The following is a 23,648-nucleotide window of genomic DNA, read 5'->3' as shown; positions in this document are numbered from 1 at the left end:
GACCATCAGGAGGCTAATAGATGGATCTTTGTCTTAGATCACAAAAGTAGTCACGACCACCATGATTGTGAAGAACAAATTGGACATTTTATTGATGTAAAAACAATAATTTCTTACCGTAAATTTCCTTTTTCCTAGTATAGTGGCAGTACGTATGGGTTGTTCTTTCCCCTTAGGACAAGCTTCTGAAAGACCAATTAAAAAGTAAACTCCTCCACTCTTACCCATAAAAGCCGGCAAACCTCAGTAACAACAAGAAATACTACTCACTCCAACGTATAAGGGAGGGAACGACGTACTGCCACTATAGTAGGAAAAAGAAAATTTACGGTAAGAAATTATTGTTTTTTCCTGCGTATAGTGGCAGTACGTATGGGATATAAAAAGATCCCTTACATGGGTGGGATAGATGCATTGACTGCTTGAAGAACATGAAGGCCAAAAGGCAGCTTCCAAAGCTGCAGAAAGGTCTAGCCTATAATGACTAACATAAGTATTCCATGAAGACCAGGTTGCCGCTTTGCAAATTTCTTCTGGGGAAGCTAAGGCGTTAGCTGCTCAGGAATCGGACATAGCTCTAGTAGAGTGCGCATTGATATGAGTCGATACATACACTTTACAGGATACAGATTGTGTTATACACTGTAAAAAAATACACAAATCATATACATTACTACACAATGATCTTTTGGGTGTCGCTGAGCATTGGGATACGCGATTTACTACGATACACAATAAATTGATGCTGTTGGAAATGCTTGTGTTGTTGTCATATCTGACACACATTGCAAAATGTTTTGACCCTTCACAGGCTCAGTGTACTTAAAGCGACAAACAATGCTATCCACTTTACAGGATACATAGGCTCAACGAATAGTATCATCAAGCCATCTTGCCAGAGTAGATTTGGACACCTCCTGGCCCGCAGATTTCCCATGAAACTGAAGAAACAGCTGGTCTGATGCACAAACTGTTGCAGTACGTTGAAAATAGACATGAAGAGCTCTTTCAACATTAAAAGAATGCCACATGATCTCTTCTGGAGAAGAAGGATTAGGAAAAAAGGTGGGTAACACTAAAGACTGGTTAATGTTAGTCCGCGACAAGACTTTAGGGAGGAAAAATGGTCGGAGATGCAGAACTACTTCATCCTGATGAAAGACAATGACCTCACTGGATGACGAGAGAGCCAGAATAATAGCCTTGCAAAAAAAAAAAAGCCTAATAAAAGGGATCTGACCAAAGCAAGAAGTGACCGAGGGCGGACACTTGTCCCTTCAGGGTAGCCACCTGGAGACCTGCATTGAACCCCCTCTCGAGAAACTGCAAGATGACTGGAATAAAAGGAGGATAGCTATGGAAGTCTTGATCCTGGCAACATTCTTTTCGAATTTAACCACCGACCGGCCATAGAACTGTGAATACCTTCTCCTGTAGAATTAGCCTTGCAGCATCCATGCCGTTAAGCGAAACATCTGGATGGTGTGTATATGGACATTGCGGTTTCCCAGTAGATCTGGAGATACTGGAAGTTCCCAAGAACAAATCGTCATCTGGAGCAGGTCCGAGAACCCGCCCCAGATTGGCCAGAAAGGAAGGATTGCAAGCACCCTGGCTTTGTCCTTCTTGAACTTCTGGATACGCGGGATGCGGAAACACATAGGCTAGGTTGATTTGCCATATCGCTGTTAGTCCGCCTAGAAACTGAGAATAGTCTATTTGCAGAGAAACGCAAAAAGAGGGGTTTTCTGTTTTGTCTTGTAGCCATAAGATCTACTTCTGTACGCCCAAACTTGACGACTAACCTGTCGAAAAATAACTGGGCTCAGAGACCACTCTGTCTGAGAATATCTTCCCCTGCTCAGGTCGTCTGCCAGTGTATTGAAGGCCCCCTGACATGACATGCCGATAGATCTCAGATGATTATGGGCCCATATCAAAAAGAAAAAAAAAATAATAATCTCCGAACAAAGACATTGAAGCTTTCAAGCCCTTGTGCCTCCTTGTCTGTTGAGGTAAGCTACTACAGTCGCATTGTCTGACTGAAGCTTACCTGGGGGAACATAATCCACGATTTGAACACTTTTAGGGCTAGAAAAACTGCATTCAGTTCCCTGTAGTTGTATGACTGGCTTGCCTCTTCTGGAGACAATCTTCTTTGGGCTCTGTGGAACCAAAGGTGAGCACCCCAACCTGTCTCTGGCGCATCTGTTGCGACAATGGACCAGTCTGCTGGTTGAAACAAAGCCATCAATTGAGCTGTAGGAGAACCACTCGACACCTGGATCTTAGAAATCTAACTCCTCTTGAGACTTCACCAGCTGGAAAGGATCTGCCACTGAAGTGGCCTCATTCTTGACCGGGCCCATTTTATTGCTGGGATGTTAGCGGTTAAAAACCCAGGAGACTCATTGCTTTCCTTATTATACAAATCAGATACCGTTGCAGATGGTTTGATCCGCGTGATCTTCTGAGAAGAAAGGTGCAAAAAGAGGGATACAGAGTCCACAATGCAACCTAGGAAATTGATTCTCCTGGATGGAGTAAGATTAGATTTTACTATGTTTATGATCCATCCGTGTTCTAAAAAGGCTATTGAAGTCTTCAGTGATTTAGTTGACTTGGACAGGATGCCTTGAGAAGCCAGTCGTTGACATACGGGATGACGTCTAAACTGTCTCAACTGCGCCACCAGGGGACAGAGAAGCTTTGTGAAGACTAGAGGAGCGGTAGCCAAACCCGAAAAGAATAGATTTGAGATGAAAATGCTTCAGGCCATTCTTTGTTCTTATAGCAAATCTCAGGAACTTCCTGGAACTAACTGCCATAGGGACGTGTAGATACGCATCTTTTAGGTGTATAGTGACCATGAAATCTCCTTCTCGGATGATGTTGGAAACTGATATAATGGCTTCCATTCTGAAATGTTGATAAGCGATGCAACGATGACACATGGTCTTTAAATAGAAAAAAAAAATTAAAGAATACACTCCTCTCCAGTGATGTTCCGAGGGCACTTGTTCCTTCACTAACAACTTCAACACTGCTGCTGACAAAACTTTGTTCTTACTTTTTGTAAGATAAGAGGAACACAGGAAGTGGTCGCGAGGAAGAGTGAAAAACCCTGATCTTGTAGACTACAAAAACTATTTGTCTATACCACTCCAATATTCATGTGTTTTTAGACTAAAACCATGCTTTCTGAAAGTGTAGCAGGCAACCCCTGCTCTCTTGCCTTCCGAAGGCCTTCCCTTGTTCAAAGATCAGGTGGCATAAGTCTGCTTTAGAGGCTGTATCCGCGTTCCATATATCAACAGGGCTTGATAACAGCTGCTCCCGCTGAAGCTGCTTTACCTCTGAAACGCAGCTGCCTGAAACAATCTCCTAACGGCTGTTTCGGCTCTCTCATCCATAGCGTCTCTGAGTCCCGCTATCTCACCTATAGGAAGCGCGGTTTACTTAGATAACTGTGCAACTTGCACCTCTACCTTTGGAAGCTCTTGCCATTAGATATCTTCTTAAAACTTGAATTGCTTAAAAATAAAAGCTTGATTGCCGGGGTGATTCCACTCCCTCTGCATCAATTCCACTAATTTGGGAGGAATAGGGGAGACCCTTCTTTGCTCTCAGTTGAAACTGAAGAACGCAGTTAACTTCTTTAATAAACTTGTCAATTTCTCGAGGTGGAAATCCAAATTCATCCTCCGAATCATAAGATGAGCGAGAGCATTCCCCCGAAGAACGGTCAGACGATGCTGCCTTTAATGCCTTTTGCAGGTGACTCAGGTGCAGGTGCATCTTTAAATGCTAAAAGGTCTGGGATAAATTATCTTGGAACAGCATAAGAATGAGTGCATGTCTTTTGCCAAGATGTCCGCAGCACACTATTGGGAAGTCATTTTTCTGTAGCCGTCCAGGAGCGGCATATTACACTCTGCACAGGCTAGATATCTAGCTTTAGAAGCAGCTATTTTAGCAGGAGGAGCAGGCTTGTCCGTTTCTGGAGACGAAGGGTTAAATTCAGCTAAAACCCAATTAAAACCAATACAAAACAACCGTGTGGACTCTAGTAGTCAGTCAGGTTTCCACAGCTTAAAATAGGCTGCCAAAGCACCAAAAAATGAACCGTCCCGCGCATGCTCAGATCGCGCTACAGGATCACCGTGGAACGAATAGCCACCCGGACGTAAGTTCCACACAGCTGCACATGCTCCTCCTCCGTAACCAAAAAAGGATAGCGTGAACGCTGCCTCTGTAAGCCAGTTACGAGGCGCGCAGCACGGAACTTCCACCCAGGAAGTTTTAAACCGCAACCAAACACTTCCAATGCAAGACAACCGTGTGGGGGCTTGGTGACACGGGAACCTGACCTGACGCACACTCTTGTGGTCAGTCAGGTTTGCACAGCTTTAAATAGGCTGCCAAATAATCAGAATTGGCGCCATAAAAGCGATCCGACCCACACATGCTCAGATTGCGCTACAGGATCATTGTGGAACGAATAGCTACCCGGGCGTTCGTTCCACACAGCTGCACATGCTCCTTCTCCGGAACCAAAAAGGATAGAGTGAACCCTGGCTCTGTAAGCCAGTTACGAGGCGCGCAGCACGGAACTTCCACCCGGGAAGTTTAAACCGCAGCCAAACACTCACCCCCCCCCGGCAACAACCCGTGTGCCGCACCATCAGAAGAATCCACAAAGCTGTCCACCCTACAAGGGACAAGAAAGAACTGAGGACTCTTCCAGTTTGCCGGCTTTTATGGGTAAGAGAGGAGGAGTTTACTTTTTGATTGGTCTTTCAGAAGCTTGTCCTAAGGGGAAAGAACAACCCATATGTACTGCCACTATATGCAGGAAAAATAAAGCCTCATATATCCACATAATTGCATTAACATTGATAAACAGGTATATATAGACAACCCAACCTTGAATAACCTTTAGCTACTGAATCTCCCATTGGCAGCAATCCTGTTAATGGAGTTTACACAATGGAGTTCCTGCCTGTGCTATCTTTGTTTGGCAGCCAGGCTAGAGCCATCTCTGACTACCTTGAAGCCCTGTATGACAGGTCATTCTGTCACAAGCAGTAGTCAGGAACAAGCAAAAAACAAAGCCAAAAGGTTCAGAGATAATCAAAACACTAGTGAAGTACAGAGGCACTATCACAGGCAATGTGGACTACAAACGTCTAAACGCTCCTACCAATCTAATTAGGGGGAGGAGGGAAATAGATAAAGGTCCCTTTAACACCTGACATGAATATTCATAAGATAGCCGTCCACGCATGCGCAGATGGCGCTCATGGCGTCATGAGGCGTGCCCCACTTTGATCTATCGATCCGCGCGTCTAGGAACTGAGAGGACAGGCCGGCGGCACCCACTATCTGGACGAGCAGGGGGCTGAATGTGAGGACTGCGTCTCGGCTCCCCTGCCTGAGGGAACACCGGAGGTAAAAAGGCATGTACAAAGACGTAATAGTCAGACGACCACCGATATACCAGTCCAAGCAGACGCCTTCTTGCTTGGAGTCAGAGGTTGAACTTCCCCGACCAAGAGCCACATGCAGCCGCAGCAATACCGACTAACATCCTCAATCTACTACAAGTGGTAGAATCGTGTCCTTCTTCCTCGGTGTAGAAGCAGCAGCATACCTATGCCATGGGTTACTCTTCGTGCACTGGCGACACTACCACCACCTTCACAACTATCACAAATGCAATTATGAAGAAAAGAACAAAAAACACTAGTACCACGCTACCCTGTGGGAGATGGGCACAGTGCAACTTGCATCTTAAAGTAGTGAGCAGGTGTAAGGTGAAAGGACATTTCACCAGTTCTGTGATGAATCAATACCACAGTGCAGCTGTGGGGAAACTGAAGGCATTGGCAACAACAGCAAACCCACAACAGACACCGCCACCAGCAGCAGCTGCCAGAGCAAAGGGCGTGGTGAGGCCACAGCCTACTTGAGGAGTGTGAATTATTCACAAAGACAGGTAGGGGACAGACATCCACTGCACCAGCCTACCCTAGAAAACTTTGGGCCTTTTCATTCAAGGTGTATATCAAAGCAGCAGTCAAATACATTTGCATGGTCAGCTTTTCACACTGTTGGAGGTGCTTCCTTCTCCTCGATTGAGGGGGAGCCCTTCAGGTAGCAGCTAGAGGCTCTCGCTCCCATCTTCCGCCTCTCAGCAGGACTATACACCCTCCCTTTACCTGTCTTGTGAGTCATTGTTGAAGGGTGAGCTGTCCAAGGCAACTGGACAAACCATCCACTTCACCTCCAACTTATGGAGCGGCACTAGTGCACAGCATGCCATTCTTTCACCAATGGCTGCCCAAATACTTGGGGGACAAGGAAAGGACCACTGTATTCGGTGTAGGCAAAGACAAACAAACGGGTTGAAGGGGGGGTGGTGGAACTGAATAAAAAGGGCAGAGCGGGTTATACATCCTTTCTACTCAATGCTGAGGTTATGGATGAGCAGCACACATCAGATTGCATTTTGGCAGCTCTTAGGAAGATGCTGGTGGAGTGGATTGGACCACAGCCAGGCACAGCAGTAGAAAGTGAAAATGGTGGCTACTGATGGGGCAGCAAACATGGTAAAAGAGATGGGGGTTTGTGTTACACAGCACATAAAGTATACAACACCTGGTGGTAAGGGCAGCTATTCTAACTGATGGCCAGTGTATGCTTTTGAAACTGATTGAAAAGTGCCATAAGATTGCCGGGCACTTAACCATTGCATTAAGGCAAGTAAGCAGCTGAGGGAGGAGGAGGAGAATGCAGGTCTGCCCCACCACCATCTACACCAGGATGTAGTCACTCTCTGCAACTCCACACTGGACATGATGGAGCAGATCCTAGAGCAGCAGCAGGCTCTTCACTCCATGGCCTGAAGGGGATAGGCATTAACCCCTTAATGACAAGACTGTTTCTTTTTCCTAGTACACTTTGGGGCAAAGGCTCTTTTAACATCTTTCAATGTTGCTGTTTAGCTGTAATTTTCTTCTTTTCATTTTGCCCACCCACACACATTATATACTGTTTTTTTTCAGGACAAGCAAGGCTTTCTTTAGATACCATTATTGTCATCATATCATCTAATTTACTATAAAAAATGATAAAATATTGTGATTTTTTTGTAAAAAAAAAAAAAAAACTTTTTCAGAAGTCCCTGCAACCTTTCACACCACTGGAGATACTTGAGTTACTAGTCCCAGACCTAAACATCCGCCGTTGGCTTCGCCTAACTCTGAGGGTTCTGGGCGGCTTATACCAAGACAGTACTCTTAACACCCTCCATTCACCTTGCACACACTCACGACATTACCCACAAGGACTTCTTTAAATACTTGCAAATTTGTCCTGACTACGGTAGTAGCCCCACTGCTGTAGTCAGGACATGACAAATTTGCAATTTCTGCTGTAGTCAGGACATGAGCAATTTTTGTCGATGGTACTCTCTACTGATCTCCAGGTTCTCCACCTGGAGAGTTACAACAAACATTCCCGTCAGATTCATGGCTCGAATGAGAGGCCATGATAAGAGGGGTGTCCCATTGCTTGAATCATTTGGAACTACAGAAAAAAGTTAGTTGCCCATGGTACTTAACTCCGGTTAAACTCTCTTTTATTATCAATGGGTACTCTAGATCCTGTTGGAAGGGTTGTGGACGGGAGGGCTCAATGCTTCATATGTGGTGGTCTTGCACAGCATTGGCTCCGCTATGGCTGAAGGTGTTTTCCACCATACGCACTATTCTTCACATCAAACTAGACCCACTCCCTGAAACTGCTCTCTTGCATATTTTTCCAGATACCCCTCCCAGTACCATCCGCAAATTGATAATCCATTTCTTTGTGTATAGCAAGACATTGGAAAGACATTGGCTTTCGTGCCGGAAACTGTTACATCAGATCGGGCAGCAGAAAGCCGGCAATGCTGGCTTCTGCTGTCAGGGGGGAGTCCAGGCTGTCAAACGATGCAGGACAGGATGTACCGGTACGTCCATAGGGGATTCTTGGGATGCGTTTTTTGGACGGTCCGGTACGTCCATAGGGGACTGAAGGGGTTAAACCTGGCTCCTCAGTTGGTTTCAAACTCTTGCTTAGTAGAGTATTTACATTGTTTTTCATACAAGTGTTGCTCAGTCTCTACTAGAGATTACTATTCCTAATTCCGACTATGGTGTAATAATAAAATGTGCTCCGTGGAGATTATTTTTATGTATACTATGAACAAATACATTTTTAAATAACAACATACTAAACCTATTGTCTATAAAAAAATATTTTACCCATCTGCAAAAACTGATGAAAAAAACTGCTAAATAGATTCTACTATTTGTCTTAAGTTTAGAAATATCCAATGTTTTTTTGCTTTTTTCTGCAAGTTATTGGGCAATAATTACAAGTAGCGTTTTGCTATTTTTTTAAAAAAATTCCGAAATCTGGTCATTCTGCTTCATGTGCTATTTCAGGTATCTTTGAAGCCGGCCAATGCAATTTACCCTATCAAACCCTATATTTTTGAAAACTAGACAACCCAGGGTATTTCAAATGCTGGTATTTTAACTCTTTCCATGCAGTAATTCTACCATCAGACTTTGTCGAAAACTTTTTTTCACACACGTTGCACTGCAGGTGTGAATTTACCTCTCCTGGTATATGTCACTGTCAAACAACACCCCAATATGTGTTCAGTAACATCTCCTGAGTACAGCGATATCTCCCATGCATGGGTTTGTTGGGTTATTTGGGAGGTAACGGGCCACCTTTGGGAGGTGTGCATTTTTTGCCATTTGGACATCTGGTCAGTCTGTGCCCATGTGTCATATTTGGGACATCTTTGAAGCCAGTCAATTCGATTTACCCCAACAAATCATAATTTTTTTTTAAAACTAGGCACCCCATGGGCATTTAAAATGCCAATATTTGAACTCTTTCCATGTGACAAGGTTTGTGAAGATACAGCGCTAATTGTAGGACTTGCTCATAAAAACATTTTTGTGTATATATATACACATTTATTTATTAATTTGTTTTATTATATTTTACTAATCACATTGTGATTAGTGAGCTGGGCTCCATTGATCTGCATGGCTCCATGGATCTGCATCAATCTCCATTGATCTGCATGCAGTATCAAGAGTTCTCAGGAGGGTCTGTATAGACCCTCTGAACTCCTTGATCTGACAGTTGGCGCTGCCATCTTGTGAATGGCGCTTGTGGTTGCTCTTCACAAGACGATAGGGGTCGGGGGCTGTGTTACTGACATGATGTATACATGATGTATACATTGTACAGCCAATACACTGTTTCTTGCAGCATGCTTACACCTGTTTGGTAGGCCTCATATTACACATTTGTATTATTTGAGCCTGAGACTAGCTTAGCGCACCGACATTTTTTCTTTTCCCTGTTTGCACATATTTGAGGTTGTTGGCTCCTCATCAGTCTGGTTGCAGCTTGCTGTCCAGGGGTTAATGGGGAGGAGGTTTAATTGCACCTCCCCCAACACATTAATAAGGTTTTGGTAGCAGTATAAACTGCTTTGTGTGCCCACTATGTAGGAGGTGAGAGTAGGTTCTCACCCTATTGAGAGTGTGCCTTGACGTGGCGGGTGAGCTTAATTATGCTTTGGCCAATTCATATAACCAAAACCTCTCATTTATATTATGTTTAAATATTTGTTGCCAACTTTATTAGGGTAAGAAGCGCAGACAGTTTTTGTTTTTTGTATACATTGTACAGCCAATACACTGTTTCTTGCAGCATGCTTACACCTGTTTGGTAGGCCTCATATTACACATTTGTATTATTTGAGCCTGAGACTAGCTTAGCGCACCGACATTTTTTCTTTTCCCTGTTTGCACATATTTGAGGTTGTTGGCTCCTCATCAGTCTGGTTGCAGCTTGCTGTCCAGGGGTTAACCCCTTCGCGACCTTTGCCGGTTCAGGACCGTCATGACAAGAAGGTCACTAAATGACCTTTGACGGTCCTGAACCGTCAAAAAGTTAAATAAGCTTAGAAAGTGATCAAGGATCACTTTCTTCGCTTAAACGGCCTTGCTGCAATGCCTCGATGTCGAGGCATTCAGCAAGGCCGAGATCGGCATCGGGGGCCATGTCTGGCCCCTCCCCGGGGCGTCAACAGCCGCCATACATTGTATGGCGGCGGACGCCCGTATTAAAAGCGTTTAGGAGGCGATCAACGATCGCCTCCTAAACTTAAATGGTGTCGCTGGAATGCCTCGATCAGGAGGCATCCAGCGACACCAAACACTTACCTTTAGGTGGGCTGTGACCGCTCCGGAGAGCGGTCACAGCCGCAGCTGCCGGTGATCTTCGCCATCAAGTAAGATGGCCGCCGCTCTGTAAAAAAAACAAACAAGAAAAAGTTTGCTAGATGGTCTCCAGACCCTCTAGAGAACTGGCTCCACTTGCTGGTTGAATACAGGTACTGCATTCAACCATGCAAGTCAATGGAGCCCAGCTTTCTAATCACTATGTGATTAGTAAAATATTCAAAAAAAAAAATGGAAAAAAAAAAAAAAATGTGCTAACATTTAAAAATAATTATGCAGTGATGTCACTAGATGAACCATCCAGTACCAGCAAAATGTGTAAAAAAAATATAAAAAAAGTATTAAAAAAATAAAAAAATAAAGTTTATTATTTTGAGCAAGTGCTAAAATTTCTCAAAAATCTCAAAGAGTTAAAATAAAAGCACTTCAAATACCCAAGGGGTGTCTAATATATAAAAAAAAATGGCTGATGGGGTAAATTGGAGTGGCCTAGCTCACAGATAGGGCATAGGTACAGACTGACCAAAATGGAGAAAAAAAGCGCACTTCCCAAATGTGGCATTTTAAATCTGAAACAACCCGACAAACCCATGCATGTCGGGTATCACTGCACTCAGGAGATGTTCCTGAACACATATTGGGGGGTTGTTTGACAGTGACATATACCAGAACCTGTATATCTATAACTAAAGTACAATTTGTGTGAAAAAAATTACTATTACAAAGTTTGACAAAGTGTAGTTCTATAATTGGTGCATGGAAAGGGTTAAAATAACAGCATTCGGAATACCCTGGGGTGTCTAGTTTTCCAAAATATATGGTTTGAATGGGTTAAATTGAGTTAACCGGCTTCAAAGATGTTCCAAAGAGGAGATGGAGGCAGAATGACCAAATGACCACCTGAATTACGCATGCCCCAAAAGTAGCCTTTTACCAGCCAAACAATCTGACAAACCCATGCATGTGGGGTATCGCTGTACTCAGGAGATGTTCCTGAACACACATTGGGGTGTTGTTTGATAGTGACATATACCAGAACCTGTATATCTATAACTAAAGTACAATTTGTGTGGAAAAAAAAATAAAAAAAATGACTATTACAAAGTTTGACAAAGTGTAGTTGTATAATTGGTGCATGGAAAGGGTTAAAATAACAGCATTTGGAATACCCTGGGGTGTCTAGTTTTCAAAAATATATGGTTTGAATGGGTTAAATTGAGTTAACCGGCTTCAAAGATGTTCCAAAGAGGAGATGGAGGCAGACTGACCAGATTTGTTAAAAAAGATTTGGAAATCATAAAATGCTGCTTGTACTTATTGCCCTATAACGTACAAAAAACAGCAAAAAAACATAAAAACATTGGGTATTTCTAAACTCAGGACAAGTAGTAGAATCTATTTAGCTAGTTTTTTTACTTGCTTTTTTAGGTGAGTAAAAGATTTTTCAAATAAAAGTCATAAAATGTCTTTTTTTCAATTTTTCACCATGTTTTTTTATTTTTTTTTATAGTAAATAAGATGATACGATCAAAATAATGGTATCTGAAGAAAGCCCATCTTGTCGTGAAAAAAACAATATATAACTTATGTGGGTACACTAAATGGGTGAGGAGAAAATTACACCTGAACACAGGCACCACAAAAGTGTCAAAACAGCCTCGGTCCCACAGGGTAGAAAACGAAAAATGAGCCCGGTCCTTAAGGGGTTAATGGGGAGGAGGTTTAATTGCACCTCCCCCAACACATTAATAAGGTTTTGGTAGCAGTATAAACTGCTTTGTGTGCCCACTATGTAGGAGGTGAGAGTAGGTTCTCACCCTATTGAGAGTGTGCCTTGACGTGGCGGGTGAGCTTAATTATGCTTTGGCCAATTCATATAACCAAAACCTCTCATTTATATTATGTTTAAATATTTGTTGCCAACTTTATTAGGGTAAGAAGCGCAGACAGTTTTTGTTTTTTGTATACATTGTACAGCCAATACACTGTTTCTTGCAGCATGCTTACACCTGTTTGGTAGGCCTCATATTACACATTTGTATTATTTGAGCCTGAGACTAGCTTAGCGCACCGACATTTTTTCTTTTTACTGACATGATGACAAGGCATGCCGGTAACACCGATTATGCTTAAGAAGCGATTCTGAAGCGTTGTTTTAGCGGGGGAGGGCTTTCCTCCCATGATCCACGGCCATACTCACTTCCGTGGATCCTGCAAAGCTGCACTGCAGCTATTAAACGGCAGCCCATACATGTACGGGCTTTGTCACCAATGCGGTGCATCGTGATCCCGTACATGTACGAGCTTTGTCTCAAAGGGGTTAATGGGGCAGGTGGTGGCAGTCCTGAAGACGTTTAGGCATGTGACCAAGAACTTATGCCGGAGCACTGCCAGGTCATCCCCTTACTTACATGAACAACACATGCATGAATTGCTAGAACAAAATGAGGACTTTCCTGGAGAAAGATTACAAGTGGAGGCTGCAAAGTTAATCAGTAGGCTGATAAAGCAGCTGAAAGGTCGCATGCAAGTCATCATGGACAACCCAGAGTACATGCTGGCCACTCTCTGTGACCCAAGGGCTAAGGGCAAGTTGGCTCTTAAAATTAATTTTCAAAGCTGGACAGACATGCTTGTTCATAGGGTGCATGAAATGCAGCACAAAAGGGGCATGCTAAGTGAAGGAGATATGCAGATGTTGGGAATGGATATTCCTAGCAGCAGTGACAGTAGTGCCAGTAAGATGTCCCATTCCCACTCCCACTCCCTTGCACCCATGAAGAATAGCTGTACTAGACCCACCAGGGTATCATCCATTTGGGCAGCGGCACTTGATACTTTGCTGAGTAATAGTAACACCAAGCACCCCAAAGTCAGAGTGGCGTCTCTAAAATAGTGAAAGCCTGTCTTGAGGAACTGCCACTATCTCCTGGTAGTGACCCTTATTGGGACCAGAAAGCTGTTGTCTAGCCAGGCCACTCTTTAGTGGCCCAGCAGCTGCGTTCCTCCTCACCTACCAGTGTTCAAAGTGAGAGGGTTTTCAAACCTCACAGTATACCCTACACCCGGTTCTTGAAAGTCAATCTTCTCAAATTAGGCTACCCAGTAGTCAATAACCAAACTAGCGAGTAAGGTATATTGCTGCGCTGTCTCCTTCCTGAGTGATAATTTTTTGGTAATTTTGTTAAATCCAGTCCGGCTCCACGGAGCTGCATGTGCCTATCATCTGCCAGTGCCTGCCTGCCCAAAATCTATAATATTGTGGTAGAAATTCAGTCCTGCTCGATTGGGCTGCATGTGTCTATCATTACTATTATTTAGTTTTTATATAACACTATCATATTCCACAGCGCTGTACAATGGGTAGACAGGACACAAGTAGTACATAACATAACAATTTGACTTATGGAACAACAGTTGAGAAGAGCTTGAATCTATCAGCTGCCAATGCCTGCCTGCCTGCCCAGGCCCAGTGCCCTACTATTGCACCTCTTTGACCGCCCTTACTCTGAGGGATCCTTTTTTAAAAAAATCTATAATATTGTGATGAAAATTCAGTCCTGCTCCACCAGGCTGAGGATGCCTTTTATCAATGCCTGCCTGCACAAGTCTATTTAAAGGTGATTCATGTTTTGACTCTTGAAACTGTTTGCCAGACTAAATAATCAAGACTGGAAACTTTACAGATACATACCAAATGTATTATAGGAATTTTAAATGGGAAGAGCTAATTTCATCATATGTATAAAGTTACAGAATAGAGAGGTTTTTGTATTACAAAACCATTATGTCATGTTAGTCCAATATGGTCACTATGAAATTTACATAAAAAGCAATGCAAAGTATTAAAACTGTTCTTTTCATCATAGCAACCAAAAGTATGTTTATATAGATATTGATAGAAGATAGGTCTGCAACAACTAATCGATAATAATCGATAAGGGGCAGTTGTGGTTAATGGTGTGTTTAGGGTCAATTTAGGGGCAGTTGTGGTTGATGGGGTATTTAGGGTTAATTTAGGGGCTGTTGTGGTTGATGAGGTCTTTAGGGTTAATTTAGGGGCTGTTGTGGTTAATGGGGTGTTTAGGGTTAATTTAGGGGCCGTTGTGGTTGATGGGGTCTTTAGGGTTAATTTAGGGGCAGTTGTGGTTCATGCGGTCTTTAGGGTTAATTTAGGGGCAGTTGTGGTTCATGCGGTCTTTAGGGTTAATTTAGGGGCAGTTACTGTTAATGGGGCCTTTAGGGTTAATTTAATGCTAAGGAATGAGGGTTAATTTAATTAATTTAATAAAGTTACCTTAAGGTGCAGTTAGAGGTAAAGGGCGGGGCAAACCAAGGGGAATCTAAATCCTTTAAGGGGAGTCTGTGAGGGGACTATGAGATATCTGGGGGGTATAAGGCATATCTGGGGAAGACAGAGTGACATATCTGGGGGTATAAGGCATATCAGGGGGCACAGTGGCATATCAGGGGGTATAAGGCATATGTGGGGAGGGCAGTGTGGCATGTCTGGGAGGCAGTGTGACATATCAGGGGAGGACGGAGTGGTGTATCAGGGGGTATAAGGCATATCAGGGGGCACAGTGGCATATATGGGGGTAGAGTGGAGTGGCATATGTGGGAGGCAGTGTGGCAAGCCTGGGCTCAAATGTGCATAACTGGGGGGGGCAGGTTGGGAAATAAAGACAAGAGATGCATTATATCAAAGTTTTTTTATTTTGCTGTTTGTTTTTAACATAATTTGCTAATTAAATTATTTTAAATAAATGAAAAATTTACATTAATTTTTTTATCCGATTAATCGAAAAAATAATCGGCCAACTAATCGATTATGAAAATAATCGTTAGTTGCAGCCCTAATAAAAGATAAGAAAACATTTGAGCTTATCTAGTCTGCACATTTTTCTTGATATAAGGGATTCAAACATTTTTCTTGATGTAAGGGACCAGACCCATAGTGAGGGTAGTTAGGTCTATCCCATGTCTGTTTAAATTCCCTCACTGTAATAGCTCCACAACTCATGCTGGGAAACAGTTCCATTTATCTACCTTACAAGCCTCAGACCTTCTAGTTTTAGACTATGGCCTCTTGTTATAACACTGCTCCTCCTTTCAAATAAGCTTGCTTCCTGTACTTTTTAAAACCATTTAAGTAGTAGTAAACTTCTATTTCATCTGCCCTCTCTTTTATTTCCTTCAAGCTACACATATTAAGATCACTTAGTCTCTCCTAAAAACCACTTACCATGTGTCAATATCTTTCTGGAGATGGGGTCTCCAGATCCGTACACAATATTCTACGTCAGGTCTGACCAGAGATTTGTAAAGTGGCAGAACTACCTCCCGCTACCTGCAACTAATGCCTCTTGCTACAAAACCCAGCACCCTGCTTGCTTTTTTCTGACACTTTTTTGCATTGCTTGCTTTTCTTTAAGTCATCAGAAATAATTACTCTTAAGTCCCTCTCTACCATAGTCATTGACAGAACAGTGTACCCAATGTTATATTCTGCCTTGGGTTTTTAACATTTCAAATGCATTATTTTACATGTATCAACATTAAACTGCAGCTGTCACGGTCACAAACATTCTTACTTTATGTAAGGCATTTGACTTGTTCCATCTAGAAGGTCTACCCTGTGACAGATAAAAAGATTAAGAAGTACAGGTCCCAATACCCTGAGGTAACCTACTTATAACCTTCCTCTGAATATACACCATTAACGATGTCATCTTTTTTGACATCCAGACGCAAGGACTGTAACATATTTAGTTTTCTATAGGGCACAGTGTTGAGTCTATTATCTCAGTTACTTTGATAGGATCATCCTGGATAGCCCTGACTCTATTTAGAAGACAGGGCGTCATGTGGTTGTAGGGATAAGGGGTCATATAGAGGTCAGGGTTTAGAGATAGGTCAGGCAGGTTATGTAATTAAAAAAAAAAAAATGTTAAGAAGTTTCTGGTTGCGCTCGTGCTGTTTAGTATTGCCGCCTTTTTAGTGTTTAGTGCGCTCGAGGGCGCCTCTTAGTTACGCCCCCCTCTTTGCGCGCCTTGCTCTCGCGACTGCCTTGCACTGCGCTAAGGGCGGGAAGTTGCCCTATAAATAGTGCGTTGCTGAGGTATACCTCACTTACCTGCGGCGTACCGCTAGCTGTTTGCACTGACCTGTTGCGTCTGGTGAGTAGCAGCATAGCGGGAGAGCCAAGGGCAGAAGATGGAGGAGCTGCTTTTGAGGCACGCACCCTCCCACCCAATTATTATTTGTATATTTATTTATTTAAGGTTGCCCTTTTTAAAAACAAAAAAAAAGAGGGTAGAGAAGGGGTGTATTGGGCTGTCCTGGCTTTAGGGTGGATGGCATTGAAAGGGTTAAATTCTGGTTGCACTCTGGGGCTTCGGCCAGGAGTGCTTTTTATGGTTACAATGTTTCAAGGTTATGTGTGTAAGTTGTTGATTACATTGTAAGCTAAATAAAAGACCACGGCCTGTTTATCCAATCTGAAGTTGTCTGGTGTCTTTATTTGTTACAATTTTATTTGTGGTGTTTGTTAATATTTGTCAATGTCTGGTTTATATCCCTTACAATCACATGTAATCATGTGCTGTTTTGGATCATGCAAACCACTTAACAATCCTATCCTTTAGCATGATTCCTATTATTTTGCCAACTACTGACATAAAACTTACTGGTCTGTAGTTGGCAGTCTTCCCTTCTACTTTTTTGTGCAGTGGTACTACGGTTGCTAACTTCCAGTCTTCCGAAACTACTATGCCAATAGTGACCCAGTTGTCACACTATTGTTAACAAGGGTCCCTCAACTGCATCTTCCTCTGTAAAAACAGAACATAATAATATATTTGTTTGTCGCATAAAGAAGAAATAGGAATAATTGGAAAATAGTTACTGGCCCTAGTAGCATACACAGTATGAAACATCCAAGAATTGGTTTAGTCAAGACCAATTAATCCAAACACACTCAACCAACAAACCAACCAACCAAGGTCGACAGAGAGAAGGTCAAATCTTGGCCTGCTTTACTTGGATTTGTATTTTACAACAGTTTTTTTTTCTTCTTTTCAATTGTTACACACAGTTTTTTGTATCCCTAGAAATTTGATTACACAATTCTGTAACATATGTCCTAAGGTAATTTAGCTTTATATTCACAAAATACAGAAATGAATAAAATATTTTGTTAATAATTAAAACTTACTTGAAAGCAGAACAAGTAGATGTAACATATAACATAATCTTCGCGACTTGCTTTTGCTGATGGTAATACTGATGTCATGTCGTAAACGGTCAAGCTGAAGAAAAGTAGAAAACCTAACAAATGGCTCCAGATATTAACGGTCTCATTGGACAGAATGAAGAGGCTGTAAAAAGAAATAAAGAAAAATGTACAGAACATGAAGTAGGAAAATAAATAAAACTATAAATCAGCATAAAATCTCAGATATAATATCTGTGTAATACGTAGAAATAACACACACCCATAACTCCAACATCACAGGTTGTTTCTACAATCTCAAACATGTACATTTACATATACTCTCACTCACACATATATATAAACTCATTCCATGCCTCAAACACACATCTACTTCTACCTACCACTTGTGGTCCAGGGGTCCTCACACACTCCCAGCATCTGAGTACAGGGAAATGACATGATATACCAGCGCTCAGACTGTTAGCCTGATAGGACTAAGGGAACATCATTAGATCAGGGTGGCTGTAAGTGATGTGCAGACCCCATACACAAGGAGGGCAGCTAGCCAGGGTTCAGCATGTACTGGCTGACTTAGCGTGATAGGAGTGTGTTTGCTAACAGCAATCACAGTCCTATCATGCCTAGGTTCCAACATTTACTGGTTGCCTGGTCATGATAGCAGTGTGATTGCTGTTAACAATAGATATATATTTGAATTTTTGGTCCAATTTTGGTGTGTAAATTTTATTAAAAGTAAGTAGAACACCAAAACTGGACTAGGGCTGCAACTAACGATTATTTTCATAATCGATTAGTTGGCCAATTATTTTTTCGATTAATCGGATGGCAGAATAAAAAACTTTAATAAAAATTCATTTCTTGTTTTTATTTCCCAACCTGCCCCCCAGTTATGCACATTTGAGCCCAGGCTTGCCACACTGCCCTCCCCACATATCCCTTATATACCCCAGTATGCCTTATATCCCCTGATATGTCACGCCGTCCTCCCCAGGTATGCCGTATACCCCCCTGATATGCCGTAGTGCACTCATAGATTTGCAGACTCGTTCACAGACACAATCATTTTATAAATAAATACAGGGTTAATATTCACTGCCCCCAGGATTTAGATTCCCCTTAGTTCGCCGCCCTTTACCTCTAACTGCACCTTAAGTTAACCTTATTACATTAATTACCGTATTTGCTCGATTATAAGACGAGGTTTTTTTCAGAGCAAATGCTCTGAAAAATACCCCTCGTCTTATAATCGGTTTGTCTTATAATCAGACCTCAAATAGGTCTGACTATGAGATGACTAAGATGCAGATCCCCCTCAGCTGCAGGGGACCTGGATCCTCCTCCCCCCCCCGCCCCACTTACTGGTACTTCTGAGTCCCCGGTGTGTAGCCGGGGCAGCGTGTAGATGTCTACGTGATTCGCATAGACAACTTCCGCTGCTGCAGGAAGGAGGCATGGCTAGCAGCGGGGGTTGTCTGCGTCCATCGTGCAGACCTTCCCCGGCTGTCAGAGATCAGAGTACTCAGGGAACTCTGATCTCTGACAGTCGGGGAATGTCTGCGCGATGGACGCAGACAACCCCCGCTGCTAGCCACACCTCCTTCATGCTGCAGCGTAAGTGCGTGGGATCTACACGCTGCCCCGGCTACATGACAGGGAAGTCAGAAGCACCGGTAAGTTTGGGGGGGGGGGGGGAGTGTTAAATGGGGGGGTAAAAGGCATTTCTGGAGGCAGAGTGCTATATGAAATGCCTTTTAACCCCCTTAATGCCACTCTGCCTCCTGAATGCCTTAAACCTCCCTATATGCCACTCTGCCCCATAATATGCCTTTTAACCCTCTAAATGCCAGAGTGGCATATTGGGGTATAAGGCATTTCTGGAGGCAGAGTGGCACATAGGGGGTCAAAAGGCATATCATGGGGCACAGTGGCATATAGAGGGTTAAAAGGCATATCATGGGGCACAGTGGCATATAGGGGGTATAAGGCATTTCTGGGGCAGATGTGCATAACTGGGGTCAGGTTGGAAAATAGAAGGAAATAAAACCAAAATATTTTTCTCAATCATAGCTTTTATTAAAATAAAATAGTTTAGATGAATTAACATTTACTGGTAAAACTTTTTTCCTATAGGGTCGTCTTATATTCAGGCTTTTTCTTTTTTTCCTAAATTAATATTCAGATTTGGGGGGGTCGTCTTATAATCGAGCAAATACGGTAAATTAACCCTCAGTCCTCAGCATTAAATTAATCCTGAAGAGAAGACCCCATTAACCATAACTGCCCCTAAATGAACCCTGAAGACCCCATCAACCACAACTGGCCCTAAATTAACCCAGAAGACCCCATCAACCACAACTGCCCTTAAATTAACCCTAAACACCCCATCAACCACAATTGGCCCTAAATTAACCCTAAACATCCCATTAACCCCCACCTCCCCTAACTTTCAGCAGCCCAAATATTAATTTTATACTCACAGTTAGATGAGTGTCACAGCCGTGTGAACGCTACAGGAAATGGGCGGAGCCAATCGACTGGCCCCACCCCTTTCTTAATCCCTGTCCCTCCCTGCAGTCACTGTCGATTGGCCCCGCCCCTTTCTTTCTCCGGCGGTGATTGCAGGGAGGGACTGGTAAGTAGGAACTGCTGCTGTTAGTCACAAACTGATTATAAAACGAGAGGTGTTTTTCAGAGCATTTGCTCAGAAAAACCCCTCATTTTATAATCGATTAAAATCGATTCAACTAATAGATAAAGAAATTCGTTGGCAACGATTTTCATTATTGATTATTATCGATTTTATCGATTAGTTGTTGCAGCCCTAAACTGGACCAAATAACACTCCTATCATGACCAGGCAACCAGTACATGCTGGAATCTGGGTATCAATCATATATATAGGGCTGCAACTAACGATTATTTTAATACTCGATTAGTTGGCCAATAATTTTTTTGATTAATCCTGCCCCCCAGTTATGCACATTGGAGCCCAGGCTTGCCACACTGCCCTCCCCACATATGCCTTATATATCCCAGTATGCCTTATACCCCTGATATGTCACGCAGTCCTCCCCAGGTATGCCGTATGCCCCCCTGATATGCCATAGTGCACTCATTGATTTGCAGACTCGTTCACAGACAAAATCATTTTATAAATAAATACAGGGTTAATATTCAGTGCCCCCAAGATTTAGATTCCCCTTAGTTCGCCGCCCTTTACCGCTAACTGCACCTTAAGTTAACCTTATTAAAATTAATTAACTTAACCCTCAGTCCTCAGCGTTAAATTAATCCTGAAGAGAAGACCCCATTAACCATAACTTCCCCTAAATTAATCATGAAGACCCAATCAACCACAACTGCCCCTATATTAACCCTAAACACCCCATTAAGTATAACTGCCCCTAAATTAACCCTAAATACTCCATTAACTATAACTGCCCCTAAATACCCCATCAACACAACTGCCCCTAAATTAACCCTAAATACTTCATTAACTATAACTGCCCCTAAATACCCCATCAACCACAACTGCCCCTAAATTAACCCTGAAGACCCCATCAACCACAACTGTCCCTAAATTAACCCTAAACACCCCATCAACCACAACTGCCCCTAAATTAACCCTAAACACCCCATCAACCAAAACTGCCCCTAAATACTCCATTAACTATAACTGCCCCTAAATACCCCATCAACCACAACTGCCCCTAAATTAACCCTGAAGACCCCATCAACCACAACTGTCCCTAAATTAACCCTAAACACCCCATCAACCACAACTGCCCCTAAATTAACCCTAAACACCCCATCAACCAAAACTGCCCCTAAATTAACCCTAAATACTCCATTAACTATAACTGTCCCTAAATACCCCATCAACCACAACTGCCCCTAAATTAACCCTAAACACCCCATTAACTATAACTGCCCCTAAATACCCCATCAACCACAACTGCCCCTAAATTAACCCTGAAGACCCCATCAACCACAACTGCCCCTAAATAAACCCTAAACACCCCATCAACCACAACTGCCCCTAAATTAACCCTAAACACCCCATCAACCATAACTGCCCCTAAATTAACCCTCAACACCCCATTAACTATAACTGCCCCTAAATTAACCCCCACCTCCCAGCAGCCCAAATATTAATTTTATACTTACAGTTAGATGAGTTCCTGAGCCATGTGGATGATATAGGAAATGGGCGGGACCAATCGACAGTTTGGCCCCGCCCTTTCTTTCTCTCAGTGACCGCAGGGAGGGACTGTAAGTAGTAACTGCTGTGAGTCACAAGCCGATTATAAAACGAGTGGTATTTTTCAGAGCGTTGGCAACAATTTTCATTATCGATTATTATCGATTTTATCGATTAGTTGTTGCAGCCCTACACATATATATTAACATTGCTTTGGTTTCAGCTAAGTGAATCCTGAATTTTCAGTTTTGGTCCAGAGTTTTCATTTTTGTGCATCCCTAAAATAAATAGAACTATTTAATTTTTCCTTATCCAGAATCATGAATTTGTAGTCACTTCAGAGGACAAAACTTTCTAGGCTCAGACATCAGTGAGAGGAAAAGAAAAAGGTTTTGTGTCATTTTCTTTATTTTAATCTGCATATCTTATTAAAGGCCATATTTTCTCTCAGTGAAAAATGAGTGCGGCCCACGCACATATACATTTCTGATCACACTGTGATCTCTATGCAAGTCTGTGGGGATCTGTAAAAGATTCTAACACATTTAACATCTCTTCTAACCCTAGTAATCTGAAAGGACCATATATAATTATTGGTATAGGCAGTAGTCAAAGATATGTAATTATTGTTCATAAATAAATGATTATTAAGATATATTAATAGGTTTCAATGATAGGCTTCAGGGTTTCCTTGACCTTAAATATGCAATGAAGGATTTGCTGAACAGGCATTCTATAGATAGGATAGTAACTTGCTAATGCATGGTATAGTTGTAACTGTAAAAGGGCATTACAATATGAGTACAGTGACCACCTAAAATAGGGTTTCGACGTGTAAAGATCTTAGTGAGCATGTTTACCCAATTAGGTGAAGACCAATAGACTGACATCATTATCCAAACCACATATAAGCTAGGCATTTTTAAGACATGAGAGAGGCATGGGAAGAGAGGTTGAGAGATGTACTTGCCATTGTTAGGGATATTAATGAGACAAAATAGGCAAAACCAATATTTTATCACATACACAAAATAACGACGCTACCAAATATTGTAGTACCACATCCACAATATTAATTTAAGGAGATACCCTATATTTTATCTCTGATCCTAAATCCTTTCAGACCGCCGAAAATTATAATTCAAATCAGATAGATATCACCAAGATAGTCAATCAAAAATATTTATTGTAAATACAATTTATAAAATCTATATATGAGTCAAACAGTGCATAATATAAAACACAAAGTTCTTAAAACATGTCAAAAATGAATCAATTCAAATACAGTATATTATCGATAGTTATCAATATGAATTACTACTTTATGAGTCTAAAACACAATTAATTTCCATCCCACTCAGCAACCAAAAATTGATAGTAATCAGGGCAGTAATAAAGATATCACTATCTCTCTAATATTAGTTCAACTAATATAACAAATTAAAAAATAATTTAATTGTGTCTAAGAGTATTAGTGAAGTTCCTAATAGATGCAAATAATGTCAAACTTCATCTATAGGTAAAAATACCTTTTCATTATTGTTATTATCACGGGTTATAAGCTGCAGTCTCACAAGCCGTCATATACAATAATGCAATATAGTACTTCCCAGAAACAGGGAATTCTATACGAAGAAGACAAAATTCATCTCTATTCAGAATAATAAAACAATTATAATTACCACCACTTGTTGCTGTTGTCCCACCGATCCTTGTAGAAATTAATCCAGGTTCATTGGCAAGAAATTAAGTGGAAAAAGAATATAACTTTCTACCGTTATATAGGTTAGAACTCAAAGTAACTCCAAGAGTGAAATATGGTGCCAGAATCTTAAGATTCCAATTCTCTGGGGTAAATTTGGTGAATAAATCCGTCAGGGTCTGTCCATTT

The 23,648-nt window shown here is 42.0% G+C and overlaps 1 protein-coding gene across 4 annotated transcripts in view; it reads right to left on the bottom strand.

The window, feature by feature from the left end:
• The window catches only part of PAQR3 (progestin and adipoQ receptor family member 3), a 288,454-nt gene that overhangs the window by 254,790 nt on the left and 10,016 nt on the right, over positions 1-23,648 (bottom strand). For all 4 annotated transcript variants that reach the window (XM_053463288.1, XM_053463305.1, XM_053463296.1 and 1 more), the window contains exon 3: positions 17,536-17,698. In XM_053463288.1, coding sequence (XP_053319263.1) covers positions 17,536-17,698 — 163 coding nt within the window. The remainder of the gene's footprint in view (positions 1-17,535; positions 17,699-23,648) is intronic.

This window comes from Spea bombifrons, chromosome 1 (genome assembly GCF_027358695.1).
Source record: "Spea bombifrons isolate aSpeBom1 chromosome 1, aSpeBom1.2.pri, whole genome shotgun sequence".
NCBI lineage: Eukaryota > Metazoa > Chordata > Amphibia > Anura > Pelobatidae > Spea > Spea bombifrons.
The sequence above is the reverse complement of the archived record's forward strand: the minus strand, read 5'-3'. Positions and strand labels throughout refer to the sequence as shown.